Here is a 15,825-nt window from a genome sequence, read left to right as displayed (position 1 = left end):
CATATAGTCAGCTCGAAAGGTTCTTGGTGTCGGAGGCCAGTTAAATAACGGACTTTCAAATAATGGGCAGATTTCTCTCTGACCATGCCCTGCTTCTCTTGGAGTTGAGGATATGTGGTGACAAACCCAGGGTAGCACTTTGGTGCCTGTGGCCTGAAGCACTCGAGGTTGGCCATTTCTGCAAGGAACTTAGAGCAGTGTCAGTCGGCTATTTTGAAACCAATTGGGTTACAGCGATATGCAGAAGGTTGGAGTGGGATACTTTGAAAGCGGTGAACTGGTGGGGTGCTTGTCTCTTATTAGCAGCACTAGACACTGCTTGGAGCCACAGCTGGTTGAGAAAGAGTAGCAGCTGGTGACCCTCCATCAAATGCCCCTATAATGGGGGAATGGAGAGATGCACTGCTGACAGCCAAGAGGGATGTGGGGGAGACCTGGGATTGGCTGGACTAGCTAGTTAGTTGCAATTAACATCTACTATTACATAAGCAGGGTGATTAATCGGGACAGCGTCTGCAACAGCTACTTAAGAGGAAGTGGCCACCCCTGGCGCTTCTCTCGCTCAGGCTCCAGGAGAGCACCATGGTGGCGTTGCAGGTCAGAGTCAATCTCCTACTGCAAGATCATCTCACTGCAGTTTATAATGAGATGGGGGTTGGCTGACAGGTAGAGGCCTAGTGGTTCTTAGATCATCTACAGTGGAGCATGTAGAAAGTATGGAGGGTGAGATCCTGGTTTAGGAGTTGCAGGAAGTGGTCCAGGAGATGGCATGCTGCAGGTTCCAGGCCCGGATGGGTTCCTGGTAGAATATTACCAAGAGTATTCAAGAATACTCCTCCCCCACCTGCTGGAAACACTTCAGGAGGCATGGTGGTGTGGATTGCTGCCACCAACAATGCAAGAGGCCCAGATAGTTATGCCCCCCATGCAAGGTAAGGACCCCTTGGACCCTGGCTCATGTAGACCCTGGTCTATGCTGGGTGTCAATGGAAAAATACTCGCAAAGGCTCTTGCGACCAAGCTGGGGAGTGTGGTCACTCACCTGGTGCTCAGTGATCAATGTGGCTTTATGTCGGGGAGGGGCACCCAGATATGCATGTGGAGGCTTTCGTATCTGTTGCATTTGATCGCCGAAGGGGAACTTGAGGCAGGGCTGATCCCTTTAGAGATTGAGAAAGCCTTTTATACGCTCAATTGGGAGGACCTCTTGGAAGTTCTCCTACGATTGGGGCTGCGACAGATCTTTATGTCTTGAAAGAGACTGCTCTATGCTCGTACAGTCGCGCAGGTATGCCCTGGACATGTGATGTTGGAGAGCTTCTCAATTGAAAGAGGCACAAGATAGGGATGCCCTCTGTCACCGCTCCTCTCCGTCCTGGTGAAGGAGCCACTGGTGATTTGGCACCGCCTCAATACGATCGGGTGTGGGATTAAGGTTTTGGCATTGCTCACATCGTCTTTCTCTATGCAGATGACACGCACATCTACATCTCGCATCTGGAGGGATAATGTGGGGTGTTGCTATGGATTATGAAAAAATTCAGAGCAGTGTCTGGCCTGTAGGTCAATAAAGAGAAAGCTACGCTGTTTCCCCTGGCTGCCCTGGGACATGCTTAACCATCCAACTTCCACTGACGGAGATCAGGTGAGAGAGATCACTTCCGCTACCTGGGGATACAGGTGGCATACACCCCAGGGGCCTTCTACTAGCTTAATATAGGTAGAGTCATTACAGGTCTAGAGGTGTCAATTCTCTTTTGGGTGCACCCCTCTATCGGTGATGTGGTTTTCCTCAGGCGACCTTTTTCCAAATGGCATATGATTGTAGCAAAATATAGGGACTTTTGAGGAGGGATCATATTGGTTCTATGGGACATCACACAGATGCCTGTCGAAACCTCTGTCAGTCACTATATATGTGAGATAATGCTGATGCCTAAATGCGGTACCAAGATAAATCACTGGTTTCCTCTCATGGGGCTGGTACTTTCTAATAGGCGAGTGGCTATCCACTGAATACAACCTGCTATGCCACTGGTTTAGAAGGGGGTGGAGGACGTGCATGAATGGGGTGTGGCAGAGAAGAGGCGATCACGGGTAGTACACACAGACAATATTGCTGACCAAAATTTTGAACTATGGCAGGACCTGCTAGATAGTCTGGCATAGGTGTATCTGCCAGCTGGAGCTCTGCACCTTCTTCCCAGAACCTGGGGCAGGAGGCCTTCCCTGCAGAGGACTTGGGGAGCTGGCTTAATCGTAGGATCTCGATGGATGATTGATACTGGGTGGGTAATTGAGTGCCACTAATGATGCACTGGAATTTCTATGACCCCCTTTTTACCAATTACAATAAAAACATGTTTAAAAAAGGACATCACTAGGGGCAACAAATACAACTGTGTAGAGCTACATGATAAAAGGCTTCAATTAGTTTCAATATTCATCAACAGTATATCAAAGAGTATCAGATTAGTCCTCAGTCAGATCGTCAGTACACTTTGGACATAATAATATTCATTTTAGCTTTGACAATGAAAAAACATTGAATACAATGGCCTTATACAATTCATGCGAGCCATTGACAGAACACATTTTAAGCTACCTGGCCGATGGAGTTCATGTTGTAGTGTAAAGAATTGGTGCATTCATGAAATCAGATGCCAGTCACTGTTGTTGCACAGTGGTGGCGATAGGATTAGCCATCTATATTTATGGGAGTCAAGGCCTGGTGCAACAAGGTGATGTGAATATGCCACTCACATCAATGCAGATGTTATGAAGCAAATTCATTAAATTCATAATGCACATGTCCGATGAGATTTCTGCTCATGTCATATGTTCATTTGCCATTTTTCTTTATGCCAATTATCACACATGCCTTTACCCTACTGAACTGTAAACCTTATACCTGAAATGAGTGTGTGTGTGTGTGTGTGTGTGTGTACACTCAAACATTTATACTTACCTTAAGTACTTCACCTTGAGTGGCAAGGGCATGAGTGGTGAAGGCATATGCATGGTAAATATTTGTGTGGTAAAAAATACATAGTATATGCACTATGTGCTAATTACCACAATGTAAATGCTATTTCCATGGCTGTCGGCCCAATTGCTTTGAAGTCTGTTCAACTCTTACTCACCTTCATAAAAACAGAAAATGCATGATAACTGCACTAACAATGTTTGTGAGGAGAGGAACATTGCAGCTCTATCCTGGCCTAGGCTTGGTTCCTAGTTGCACATTATCTGATACTCTCTGCATCTGTTCAATTAATGTTAAGAATGTGGCCAAATGCAAGGCATGCTTTTAAGCTTATTAGTGCACTTTTTGTGGATCGGGGAAAACTGTCAATATTCTGATGCTTATATACTTGTTAGCAGTCCAAGTGCTTTATAATCGCTTTCATTGTTTGACTTTTTGTGTTTTAGAACAACCTAGAAAATGATGTAAATGACCCAGCATTGGATCTGGCCAAGGAAGTGGTAAAAAACTCTTTACAATTAATTTGTGTTAGGGATTTTTCAGCATAGTTGATTTATATGTGTTGAATGTTTGATTTGCAAATGTTTGAAAAGTCAATCAAGAATAAATATAGGATTTTTTTATTTAAAACAGGCAAATAGGTCAATTTTCAATATACAGCACATATTCCGATATACTTCTGAAGAGTTGATGTGTTTTACCAATCAATATGGTGGAAGGTATTGCGTTAACCCTATGGCGACTGATTGAACCCAAATGTTAGGAGCTACCAATGTTATCTGCATTGGCACAATGGTAGGGGCTCAGTATCAGGGTTTTAGTTAGGCTTAACAGCTAGATGCTAGAGGAATGAATGTTTCTATTAATCAATCAATCAGGATTTGCAGAGCGCTGCTGCTTCACAATTGAGTGTCTCTAGTCACTGTTGGATAGTGCTGTCTGTTCTATTGGTTGAATATCCAAGTATTGAGGTCGTTCCTTAATTTCTGGAGTGATGATAAGGCTCTGATGTGCAATAGGAGGTCGTTCCAGGTCTTGGCCGTCAGATGGGAGAAGGAGCGGCCTCTGTTGTAGATCCAGCAGATGAGACAGGTGGTAGCCAGGGCAAGGGATCCGGATCTGAATGTCCTGGTGGGCTGGTTAAAGGTCACAGGTTGGTTGAGGTACGCTGGTCCTTCATTGTGTAATGTCTTGTATGCGTGGGTGAGTAGTTCATATTGCAATCTCTCCTATTGTTAATCCTCTATGCTAAATTTAATCAATCTTGGAAAAAGATGACAGAAGAAAAGGAAATCAATTGGATTTTTAGTAAAAGAATTATCACAGACCCTTTGCTATCCATGCATAAGCCAAAAGCCTGTTATGTGTTGCTCATGATCTTCAATGGCCAACGTATTATATAGGTAGGGTTAAGTCTGCGATTTGGTCTTATTTGATTCATGGTCTGCATTCAACAATATCAACCATAAATATTTGATGCACTATTAGATTTTACAGACTCTGACTGCTCTACAGTGATCACAACTCTCACTTTGGTGAAACCTAAAGGTTTTATTGGTTGCCTATAATATTTTATGCCTATAGGCAAGCTCTTCGTATTCTCTGGTTCTCACATGTGTTTGACTTGTACATGTAAGCCAATAAACATTCATATCATCCTCACTTTAGGTGGCAATGTGTTTTAAATCAGCTACTTCATTTAATTCTTACTAAGTGGAGATGCCTGAGTGAATTAGCTATAACTGGCTTAACCTTAACTCGCCTATAAAGCAGAGATTTTAAAGACAGTGGGAATAAATGTCTTTGATCCTCATCATGTGGCTCACTGGAGATCAGAAACAGTTTTTTCTTTCATTCATTTTGTATTTTGATTGGCTATTTTTGCTTATTTAGGTGATTCTATAAATTCTAATGATCTGTATCTAGCGCAACCTTGTGTCTTAAAAATGTAACTTTTACTCTCCAAATCTTTGGGTGGCTCATTTAAATGGTTCTGTTTTTCAAATATTGGTTTTGCTTATGCATTGTATGTTGCTATAGCTGCCAGAGCTACGCTGTTAGGAAAGTTCCTTGATTTTAAAAGCATTAGTGTCCTGGAACACCATTGGGACTGTAATTCTGTCCCACTGGACAGGAAACTCTACTTTCAATTCAGGGTGGGTGCCCTTCCATTGAAAACTTCTACCTGTAAGTGGGCATCTGATGATAACTCTGCTCTGTTTCCTGTTTGCAATAATGCTGTCAAAACCATAGCCTATGTCTTGTTTGCCTGTCCAGCTTATGCTGGCCTGCTTCAAGAATGGATCAAGCCTCTTTGCTAGCAGCTGGGTACGTGTAGTCATAGTACTGCATTATGAAAACTTAAATCAGATTCTCACGCAGTTGCCAAATTTTTGGGTCCCATGTGGTTTCTCAGAAGAAGGCTACTTCTTCTTAGTATGTACCTGAGGCTATTTTGTATATGAGGCAGTCTGATGTTTTATGCACTTAATTGTATTTTTGCACTTTAGTGTCTTAATTCTTATTGTTGGTGATATCTGTGAGAATTATTGTACGCCTTGCAATCATGACCCTCAACACGCTTATGAATTGGTCCAATTTCTGTATCTTGTGTCTGTGTTTATTTCATAGTGAAACATCTATTTATAGAATTTTTTTATATCAATTGTATTGCGTAATGGGTTTTAATGTTTAGTAAATTACACTTCGTGCTACTTTTCATTGTTTACTTTTATGGCACAAGTCTGCCATAATAATGTTATTTGACTTGACTTAAAAACACACAATTGATGTGGATGGAATACTTGCAAAATGATTCAGCCAATTGCAATCATTCAAGTCCCACTCTCGTACATCACTTTAACCAACTATGTCATTTCAGACACAGATCATCTATGTGTCAATCAGCCTTGCTCCTGAGCCAAAGGGAATAGTCCATTCTGAATGGCCAACTGTTAACTTGTATTGGGGACATAGCCTGGTAGGTCAGATTGGACTGTCTCATTGTAGCAATAGCAAGACTAATTTGCATATGGCTAGATTCTGCCTGAGGTTGCATTGTGATCAATAGTAGATGGACTGGAAAATGCACCAAGTAACTGTCAGTGGCTGAGATTAATTGAGGCATTCCATTCTCCATTATTTCTATTTTCCTTAGATTCACTTTTTAATTAAGAGTTTCAGTACTTATACATTAAATCACAGAGACTGCTTTAATTTGCTGGTGCTTGCTTTAAAAATGTGTTTTGTTTTACAATGTTGAGTGCAAGGGCATCTGCAGAGGTGTTCACAATTTGAAAAACACATTTATTGCAGGGATGCCTCCACCTACAACCCTCGTTCGCCTCTGTATGTTGCTGACATTATGACAGGTAGCCATGGACTTACGAGTGAAGCATTTGTAAATAGGCCTTTGAACACGTAATCTTGCTCTGCCTACATGTTTGCAATAGTCAGTTGAAAAGGCAGTGCTTTACCTCAAAAGTTCCCTTCTACTTGCAAACATCTCTCAAAATTGGATTGTAAGAATTATGAATTCTCTCTCAGTGAAGGTCAGCCTTTGGAATTCTTGTAAGTGAAAATAGGAAAGTAAATTAATAAGTGCATATTTGGTACAGTATTATTTTTAAACTATTCAAGCAGAGAGGCTGGGATCATTCTGTAAGAAGTGAGGAGGAAGAAGCATGTTGGTGTTGCACTAGGGGTAAGCATTACGAAAGCTCCCTAGCACAATAATTTTACCTATACCGTAGGGAGAAGTCCATCACTTTTTCCTTGCATTCACTAAATATTTAAAAATACAGAGCACTATTCAGTAGACCTTGGTATAGCTGTGGAATTTGGCTTTTGATGCTTATAGTAGTTCGTGCATGTGTTTTATATATGATAAGTAAGGTACAGGATAGCCAAGAGCCCTGAAGGTACCCAAACATGACCTTTTCTTGGACGAATGATGTATCTCCTAAACAAGTTCTGACTAGTCCATCCCCTAAAAAGGACTGAACAAATGTATCTCCTTCCCCAGCCATCTACATCAACTTCTTCATTCTTTCAATCGAAATATTGTGATCCACCCTGGTAAGAGCCACAAATAAATTTAGCAACATGAGCAAAGCACAATCTTCACCATCCATGAGGTCTTAGATGAGTATCTGTACATCCAACAGTTCTATCTAAGTCCCTTAGTTCAGTAAAATGTCTGACTGCCGCAACCCTCAATGAGTTCCTACCTCACTATATTTGATGTTGAAATATGTTAATTATCAATTCCATGTTATACCTCAATTCAAGTAAAACATTTCAATAAGGAGATATCTGCCCCACTCTTTAGGTACTTCACCACTGGGTAATGGTACTCACCAGGTGCTGTAAATACCTCACCCATGGGTAATGGTAATTACTGGGTATGGTAAATACCTCAGCCATTGTGGACATAAATTTGGCTGTTTGTCCTGAGTAACACATGATTTAAAGCATCTACACAAATTCAAGCTTTAATCTGTGCACAGTTAACCTCATGATAATACACAAGAGAGCAGTATAAATGCATCAGTGTTATATACTACTGCACATACAATAAATAATAATCTCATAGATTGTGAACATTTACACTGTAAAAGTCACCACTCTTCAATACATATGAACTCTGACACTTGGGGCTATATTTACAGATATTCATTTACACATGTAGATTTACTCACATATACAATTATGCAAATAGCTAGGTGTAAATCTACACCTTTTCTGCTGGTAAACGTTTCCAAATGTAGATGTACACCTTAGTACAGACCTACAAGTCTCCATCTCCTTAAGCCATAGATGTACAGGGAGGAGCTATCTAAGACTTAATTTTCAAGTGTAAAGTTAGTTCTGGTAACTTTTCACTTGTAAGCGGACACATCACCACCACCACCGGTGCCGAAAAGTCCCTATAATAAAGTATTGGGAAAAGTAATAACTAGCAATTATTCAAAAAATATATATATATTAAAAACAAGTTTTAATGAAAAATAAAAATGTAAATTAAATAAATAACTATTGTTAATCTAGAACTAATAAAATAAAATGTTATAACAAACTAACTGTTCATAAAATAATTAAATCATTAAAGTATATTATTTAATTTATACATTTTTTCCAGTGTCATTATCATTTTAAAAATTGTATTATTATTTAGTAAAATATAAGTATATATGTTTTGAATGAATTTAAAATAATTCTATTTTTGTAGCAAAAGTTTAAACATTTATGTTAAAGTGCCTTATTTTTTGGTTATGAATAAAATGGGTATACAACCTTTACAACGCAACTTTTACAACGCACTACACTTACAACGCATTTTTTACAACGCAACATCCACTACAACGCATTCCATTACAACGCAGGACACTACAACGCATTTTTAAAAACTACCTTTACAACGCATTCCATTACAACGCATACTACCTTTACAACGCATACCATTACAACGCATAATATTACATTAAAACCCCTACACTATCCAACACTTACCCTACTGTTGCACCCCCTGGAGTTAGAATAGTAATTTTAACCCTATACTATCCAACACTTGCCCTACTGTTGCACCCCCTGGAGTTAGAATAGTAATTTTTACCCCTATACTATCCAACACTTGCCCTACTGTTGCACCCCCTGGAGTTAGTATAGTAATTTGTACCCCTATACTATCCAACACTTGCCCTACTGTTGCACACCCTGGAGTTAGAATAGTAATTTTTACCCCTATACTATCCAACACTTACCCTACTGTTGCACCCCCTGGAGTTAGAATAGTAATTTTTACCCCTATACTATCCAACACTTGCCCTACTGTTGCACCCCCTGGAGTTAGAATAGTAATTTTTACCCCTATACTATCCAACACTTGCCCTACTGTTGCACCCCCTGGAGTTAGAATAGTAATTTTTACCCCTATACTATCCAACACTTGCCCTACTGTTGCACCCCCTGGAGTTAGAATAGTAATTTTTACCCCTATACTATCCAACACTTGCCCTACTGTTGCACCCCCTGGAGTTAGAATAGTAATTTTTACCCCTATACTATCCAACACTTACCCTACTGTTGCACCCCCTGGAGTTAGAATAGTAATTTTTACCCCTATACTATCCAACACTTGCCCTACTGTTGCACCCCCTGGAGTTAGAATAGTAATTTTTACCCCTATACTATCCAACACTTGCCCTACTGTTGCACCCCCTGGAGTTAGAAATAGTAATTTTTACCCCTATACTATCCAACACTTGCCCTACTGTTGCACCCCCTGGAGTTAGAATAGTAATTTTTACCCCTATACTATCCAACACTTACCCTACTGTTGCACCCCCTGGAGTAAGAATAGTACTTTTTACCCCTATACTATCCAATACTTACCTTAAATGCAATGTAATATTATGCGTTGTAATGGTATGCGTTGTAAAGGTAGTATGCGTTGTAATGGAATGCGTTGTAAAGGTAGTTTTTAAAAATGCGTTGTAGTGTCCTGCGTTGTAATGGAATGCGTTGTAGTGGATGTTGGGTTGTAAAAAATGCGTTGTAAAGGTATGCATTGTAATAGCATGCGTTGTAACGTCATACATCCAATAAAATGTATCCATTTAAATGTAAAATAACCATTTAACAGTAAATTCAATTGCATATATCTACATTAAAAATCAAAATAATGTAATTATTTACATTATTTACAATAGGGTGTTTTTTAAGTCCCTGTCACCATTAAATTTAAAGGCAATATGTTGCAGTACATGTGAGTGGTTCTAGACTTACTCCAAGAATGGACTGGAAAACATTTTTACAACTGCTGTGTTGTCTTTGAGACTGTGGTTAATTTAGAAGTGTAGTTTGTGAATAGTAATGGTCTTACACTTTTGTGAGTGCTTGTTTGTACAAGTATGGCCCTCCATAAATCCCTGCTATTTTGTTGTGGGTATTCACTATTGTCCAGTAATACTCTCTGTTCCCTCTCACATTGTTGTCTAAATAGTAAACTTGCTCATATGGAGATCTCCACATTTGAAAGGTAGTAGAGGTGGTGGTGAAGATTTCCACCTGACGGCACTGAGAATCAGCGAGGAGGAACTAAAAGAAATTAAGAAACTAGAGGAAGAGATTGGGGGAGAAACCACCATAGTAGATGCTAAAGCATTGTTAGAAGCTATAGAGAAAACCTTGATAGACTTCAAGACTCACACAGTAAATTTGAAAACGTCCAAAGTGGTGAAAGATATAAAAAACTTTAAATTGGAGTGGGTATATCCTTACTTGAAGGAAGATTTTTTCAAGAATAACAATCCTAGTAGCCTAAATCTACAATTTCGAGGGAGATCACGTACTAAATTTGTTACCTTTTCAGAATCCTCCTCAGATTCCGATCTGGGGACAGGACCATTCTTTCAACCATATTCGACTTACCAACCATACTATCAGTATCCAAGAGCAAATAATAACCCCCCCCTTTTTTAGACAGAGGAGGGAACAGGGGACGAGGATACAGAGGAGGATGGCGTACACCCATGCAACAGAATCAGGAACAAGGGTTATTCAGGACATGGCACAGGGTGTAGAGGCGTTAGAGCACATTGATGTGAGTGATAATCATACTAATATGCAGTTGATGCCAGTATATAATTTATCCAAACACTCTTTATCTGATGTGGAAATGAGAATACTTCAAAAGGGTTTATCCTTTGTTCCCACGGTAGTACAGAATCCGGTTGATACTAAAACCGAGTTGCTACAATTTTTACGGAAAATCAGATTGAAGATTTTCTTCGCTGATTATAATGATGCCCGTGAATTGAACATTAGTGGGTTAAAGAAAAAATCTTCTTTTTGTCCCCAACGTATGGCTATGCCAGATGAAGTGCTTATGTTTGAGGACCAAGTCTTGCGCGAAATAGATCAACTTAATACTAAGCATATTACATTTAGATCTAATTTCTCTAAACAGGAACAATTGGCCTTAAAGGCATTGTCCTGTAATCCCCTCACCATTATCAAACCAGCTGATAAGGGTGGGGGGATAGTGCTATGGGATACTGAGATATATGACGAGGAAATTATATGTCAATTAAGTAATGTGGAACATTATTGTTCAATTACAGAGAACCCTACAGCGAGACTAAGAGCACAGACACTACATCTCACAACAGAGGCTATGGCGTCAGGATTTCTCAGTAAGAAAGAATATGAATATCTGAATTTCACTGATCAGAAGACCCCGAATATATATGTACTCCCCAAAGTGCATAAAAATGCATCCCAACCGCCTGGCAGGCCGATTATTGCAGCCTGTGGATCTTTTTAGAGCCATTGGCAAAATATATTGATGTTTTCTTAAAGCCCTTTGTAACAGAAACAAGTGCATATATTCGAGAGACGATGGATCTTATTTCCACGATAGAACTCTCAATGTTTGATGGATCCCAACAATTGTTGGTATCCTTCGACATCGAGAGTCTATATACTAACATAGCCCAAGACGAAGCACTGATGGTCATGACCTCGGTGCTTGACCAGAGACCAAGTCCCCATCATGTACCGACAGATTTCTTGATTTCTTTGGCCCGTATTTGTATGAAAAATAATTTTTTTGCTTTTAAAAATGATTTGTTTCTGCATGTTAAAGGTGTAGGGATGGGTTGTTGTTTCGCCCCTGAAATTGCCAATTTAGTGATGGATTATTTTGAAATGAAATACATCTTCCATGAAGCGACCCCATTCAAAGATCACATTCTGGAATGGGTTTGCTTCATCGATGATGTGTTCATGATATGGAAGGGGTCACAAGAGGAACTAGATCAATATCATCTTTGGCTGAATGCCCGTACAAAGGATTTGAAATTCACTATGACATCTAGCAATAAACGTATTAATTTCTTGGATGTTTGGATTATGGATAAGGATGGTAGGTTGGAGGTTGACATATATACTAAGTCGACTGATCTAAATACCCTATTGGAGTACATGTCAGGACATCCACGGAATCTCAAGGACAATTTGCTATACGAGCAGTTTTTGAGAGTTCGTCGAAACTGCACTGATAAAAATGATTACTTTAAAAATGCAAAGACTCTCCAAAATAAACTGATCATTAGAGGATACCCTAGGAAGCTGGTAAGAGCAGGACTCAAAAGAGCCTGGTATACCCCTAGGGAAAGTTTACTTACCCCCAAAAACAAACAAGAGTCTGAACAACTGATATGTGTACTCACGTTCAACCCTAAGGCGAATAAGGTAAAACAAATTATTTTGAAGAATATGAGGCTACTCGAGCATCTGAACATACCTAAGCCTTTGTTCGCCTTTCATAGAGGGAGAAACTTGAGAAATGATCTGGTGAAGGCAACACGTAAGCCCCCACCACCTGGCATGGAATGTTAGGCTTACTGGCCATAATAGGGCATTTTCGGTGTAATGGGTGTGCAGCATGCCCACATACTGAAGACTCTAAATATGTGGAAATTAAAAACAGACAACATGCTCAGTTGCGTTTTTCCAACTGTAACACAAAAAACGTGCTGTATTCAGTTACATGCCCATGTAAAGAAACGTATATTGGGCAGACTACACAAGCTATCAAGATGCGGATTTTACAACATAAATCCTGCATACGTTGTAAGACCATAGGGGCTCCTATGGTACAACATTATTTGGATGTGGGTCACGATGAGAGTGACTGTAAATGGTCTGTCCTTGTGGTGGTGAAGGCACCCAATAAAATAACTCTGCAAAATCAGTTGAACCGTTTAGAGGCACGGATGATAGAGAGATATCAGACCTCTACACTGGGATTCAATGATCGTGATGAGATTTGGGCATTAATTTGAGGATGTGCGTATTAAAGGATTATTGTGTATTGTATATAGGCCAATTAAGAAGGGAATGAAAGTGAATCTGTCGAACTGAGGAGATGCTATACTGTATGAATTTCCGAGATGCCTTCTGTGGTATATGCTTTAGTCATCTAGCATCATGGTTGTCATGAAGTGTACTGTTTTTGTATAACTGTAATTTTGATACTATATATATAATATGAATGTCTTAACATGTTTGTGTTATTCATGTCCTCCGTGTGGTTGAGATAGTCCGATGGTTTGGGTCTGCCCAGATACCCTTCCGGAGATGTAAGTCCATTGATTCTATCATGTGTACATTCCTGATGAGAATGTTATGTGTGGTGGCTGAGGGAGGTCCTCCCCTGTGACATTTTGACCTGGGGTAGGTTTTGATTATTAATTTGTGTAGGTCTTAATTGTTTAAAAAAAAAATTTCACTTATTCTTCGGTGATCTTGTGTTTTTTGATAAATGCAGGTTTGTACGAGGATAGTTATCTGCCTCGACTGGTCGGTATGTTTGGATATACGCGTAGATAGACACACAGCCCCATTTCCATGTCTATGATTTGAAAACGTGACCCCGGACGCCCTGGGAAGGAGGTTACTTAAGACGCATTAGTTAGATGGCGGCGGAAACAGGTGCGGAAGAGGAAGAGAGGTGACAGACTCCCGAGAGACTAACTGTGAAGTAAGTGAGGATTGAACGAGAGCCGGTTGATATGTATTTCTAGTCCCACTCTGGAGTATATGCAAGGTTTTTAGATGTATTGCGCGGGGGTTCATTTGTATCTTATGTGTCTCCTTTATGTAGGCGACGTTGATTATTTCCCGAGACGTACGCGATATAGATAGGTGCGCAGGTTACTGAATTTCCAAGGAAGGAACGCCAGCGCCCGCGCTGGGAGGTAAGCGCCTAGATATACCACCATGTTGTACTGTTCCGTGGTGACTGGAGAGGTGGCTGATAATAGAATTGTCTGATTTTGTAGGTGCTGTGCGCCCAACCTGCAGAGAAAGTTTTGGATTGCTGCATATTGTGCACTTTGTGATTTAGACACTGCATACCGTGTAATTTGTGGTCTAGTCATTGACGATAGATATGTAAGTCTTATTGAGTTTGGTTTCACTGTCACTTGGGCACTATTGGTTTTGGTTTTAGGGTCTTCTTTGCTTGATTTATTTATTTATATTCCTCCCGCTCTTTACACTGTCCTACGCTTTTTAAACCACTTGTGCGGGTTCTAAGAGAGGGTCGGTACCCTTGTTGGAGGTCCTCTGCTGGATATAACAATTATTATTGTCGCTGGGTATCGTACCACTTTGGAATAAGGAGAAGGACGGGCACGGGTGTTTTGCGCATTTTTGGTGAAGGTTGTCTGGGCAGTATCCATCCGCCATTCAGCTGGCTCCCCAAACGCTTGAGGACTGAAGTAATTTTTGGTATTTTGTTGCTTTATTTTTGAACAGTAATGTATTGACCCTGTCCTGAGGAGGCCTAAGGAATTGTAAGGCTGAAACGTGGCCACATAGACACTGCTATGGAGGAGTCGATGGAACTATAGTATCGGTTTTGAATTTCAGGATGTCACACTAAAATAAGAAATACTATTTGATTGATTGTTTGTGTGTCATCTGGACTACCTCTGAGTGGTCCGTCTAGAACTGTAAGGAGGACACCATTGTAAATAATTTTTGTAGGGTTATTATATTATACATTTATGTCTTTATGATTTTGTATATAAATGTTGTGATATGTCATTTTTATGCTTTTGCCTTTCTTGGACTAGGAACCGTCATTAATGTAGATTATATATAAAACATGTATTGATTTAATTCATCAAGAAGTAATTATTTGAAGAGAGGGTAGTTAAATGTACTCTACTCTGAATTTATTGTGTATCTTTTCCTTTATACCATTATTTACTGTATAAAATAACAAACTAACTGTTCATAAAATAATTAAATCATTAAAATATATTATTGAATTTATACATTTTTTCCAGTGTCATTATCATTTTAAAAATTGTATTATTATTTAGTAAAATATAAGTATATATGTTTTGAATGAATTTAAAATAATTCTACTTTTGTAGCAAAAGTTAAAACATTTATGTTAAAGTGCCTTATTTTTTGGTTATAAATAAAATGTATGCATTTAAATGTAAAATAACCATTTAATAGTAAATTCAATTGCATATATCTACATTAAAAGTCAAAATAATGTAATTATTTACATTATTTACAATAGGGTGTTTTTTAAGTCCCTGTCACCATTATATTGAAAGGCAATATGTTGCAGTACATGTGAGTGGTTCTAGACTTACTCCAAGGATGGACTGGAAAACATTTTTACAACTGCTTTGTTGTCTTTGAGACTGTGGTTAATTTAGAAGTGTAGTTTGTGAATAGTGATGGCCTTACACTTTTGTGAGTGCTTGTTTGTACAAGTATGTCCCTCCATAAATCCCTGCTATTTTGTTGTGGGTATTCACTATTGTCCAGTAATACTGTCTGTTCCCTCTCACATTGTTGTCTAAATAGTAAACTTGCTCATGTGGAGATCTCCACATTTAAAAGGTAGTAGAGGTGGTGGTGAAGATTTCCACCTGTAGGATTGTGAGGTGCATTTTTAAGTAAATAAGTAGTACAACTGTAGTAATATTTTACATACTACTATATGCAGTTCGTAAATCAGGCTTTTCAAATTTTTTAATTTGAAAGACCAGTTATGTTTGAAACGCGGAGGCAGAAACAGCATAGTAGGGAGGGCTGGCAGATGACACATAAGACAGGATACAGGACAATGCATTGTTGTTGAAAATTCTACACAAAAACCAGAGATTCAGGCCTGAGAAATGAGCTATTTAAATAATACTACCCTAAACCACTCTAGTATGATACTAGAGTGGGGTATTGGGAGAGACATTGGAAGTGGTGTCATCACCAGCAGGTTGTATATGGATTAGAGGTTTCTATTTTAA

The 15,825-nt window shown here is 39.4% G+C and overlaps 1 protein-coding gene across 4 annotated transcripts in view; it reads left to right on the top strand.

The window, feature by feature from the left end:
* The window catches only part of LOC146811142 (uncharacterized), a 442,239-nt gene that overhangs the window by 242,601 nt on the left and 183,813 nt on the right, over positions 1–15,825 (top strand). For all 4 annotated transcript variants that reach the window (XM_085618206.1, XM_085618209.1, XM_085618207.1 and 1 more), the window contains one exon: positions 3,433–3,486. In XM_085618206.1, coding sequence (XP_085474332.1) covers positions 3,433–3,486 — 54 coding nt within the window. The remainder of the gene's footprint in view (positions 1–3,432; positions 3,487–15,825) is intronic.

The sequence above is a fragment of the Triturus cristatus genome, chromosome 7 (assembly GCF_964204655.1).
Source record: "Triturus cristatus chromosome 7, aTriCri1.1, whole genome shotgun sequence".
Taxonomy (NCBI): Eukaryota; Metazoa; Chordata; class Amphibia; order Caudata; family Salamandridae; genus Triturus; species Triturus cristatus.
Note: the sequence above shows the minus strand (reverse complement) of the source record. Positions and strands in the feature narration are given on the sequence as shown.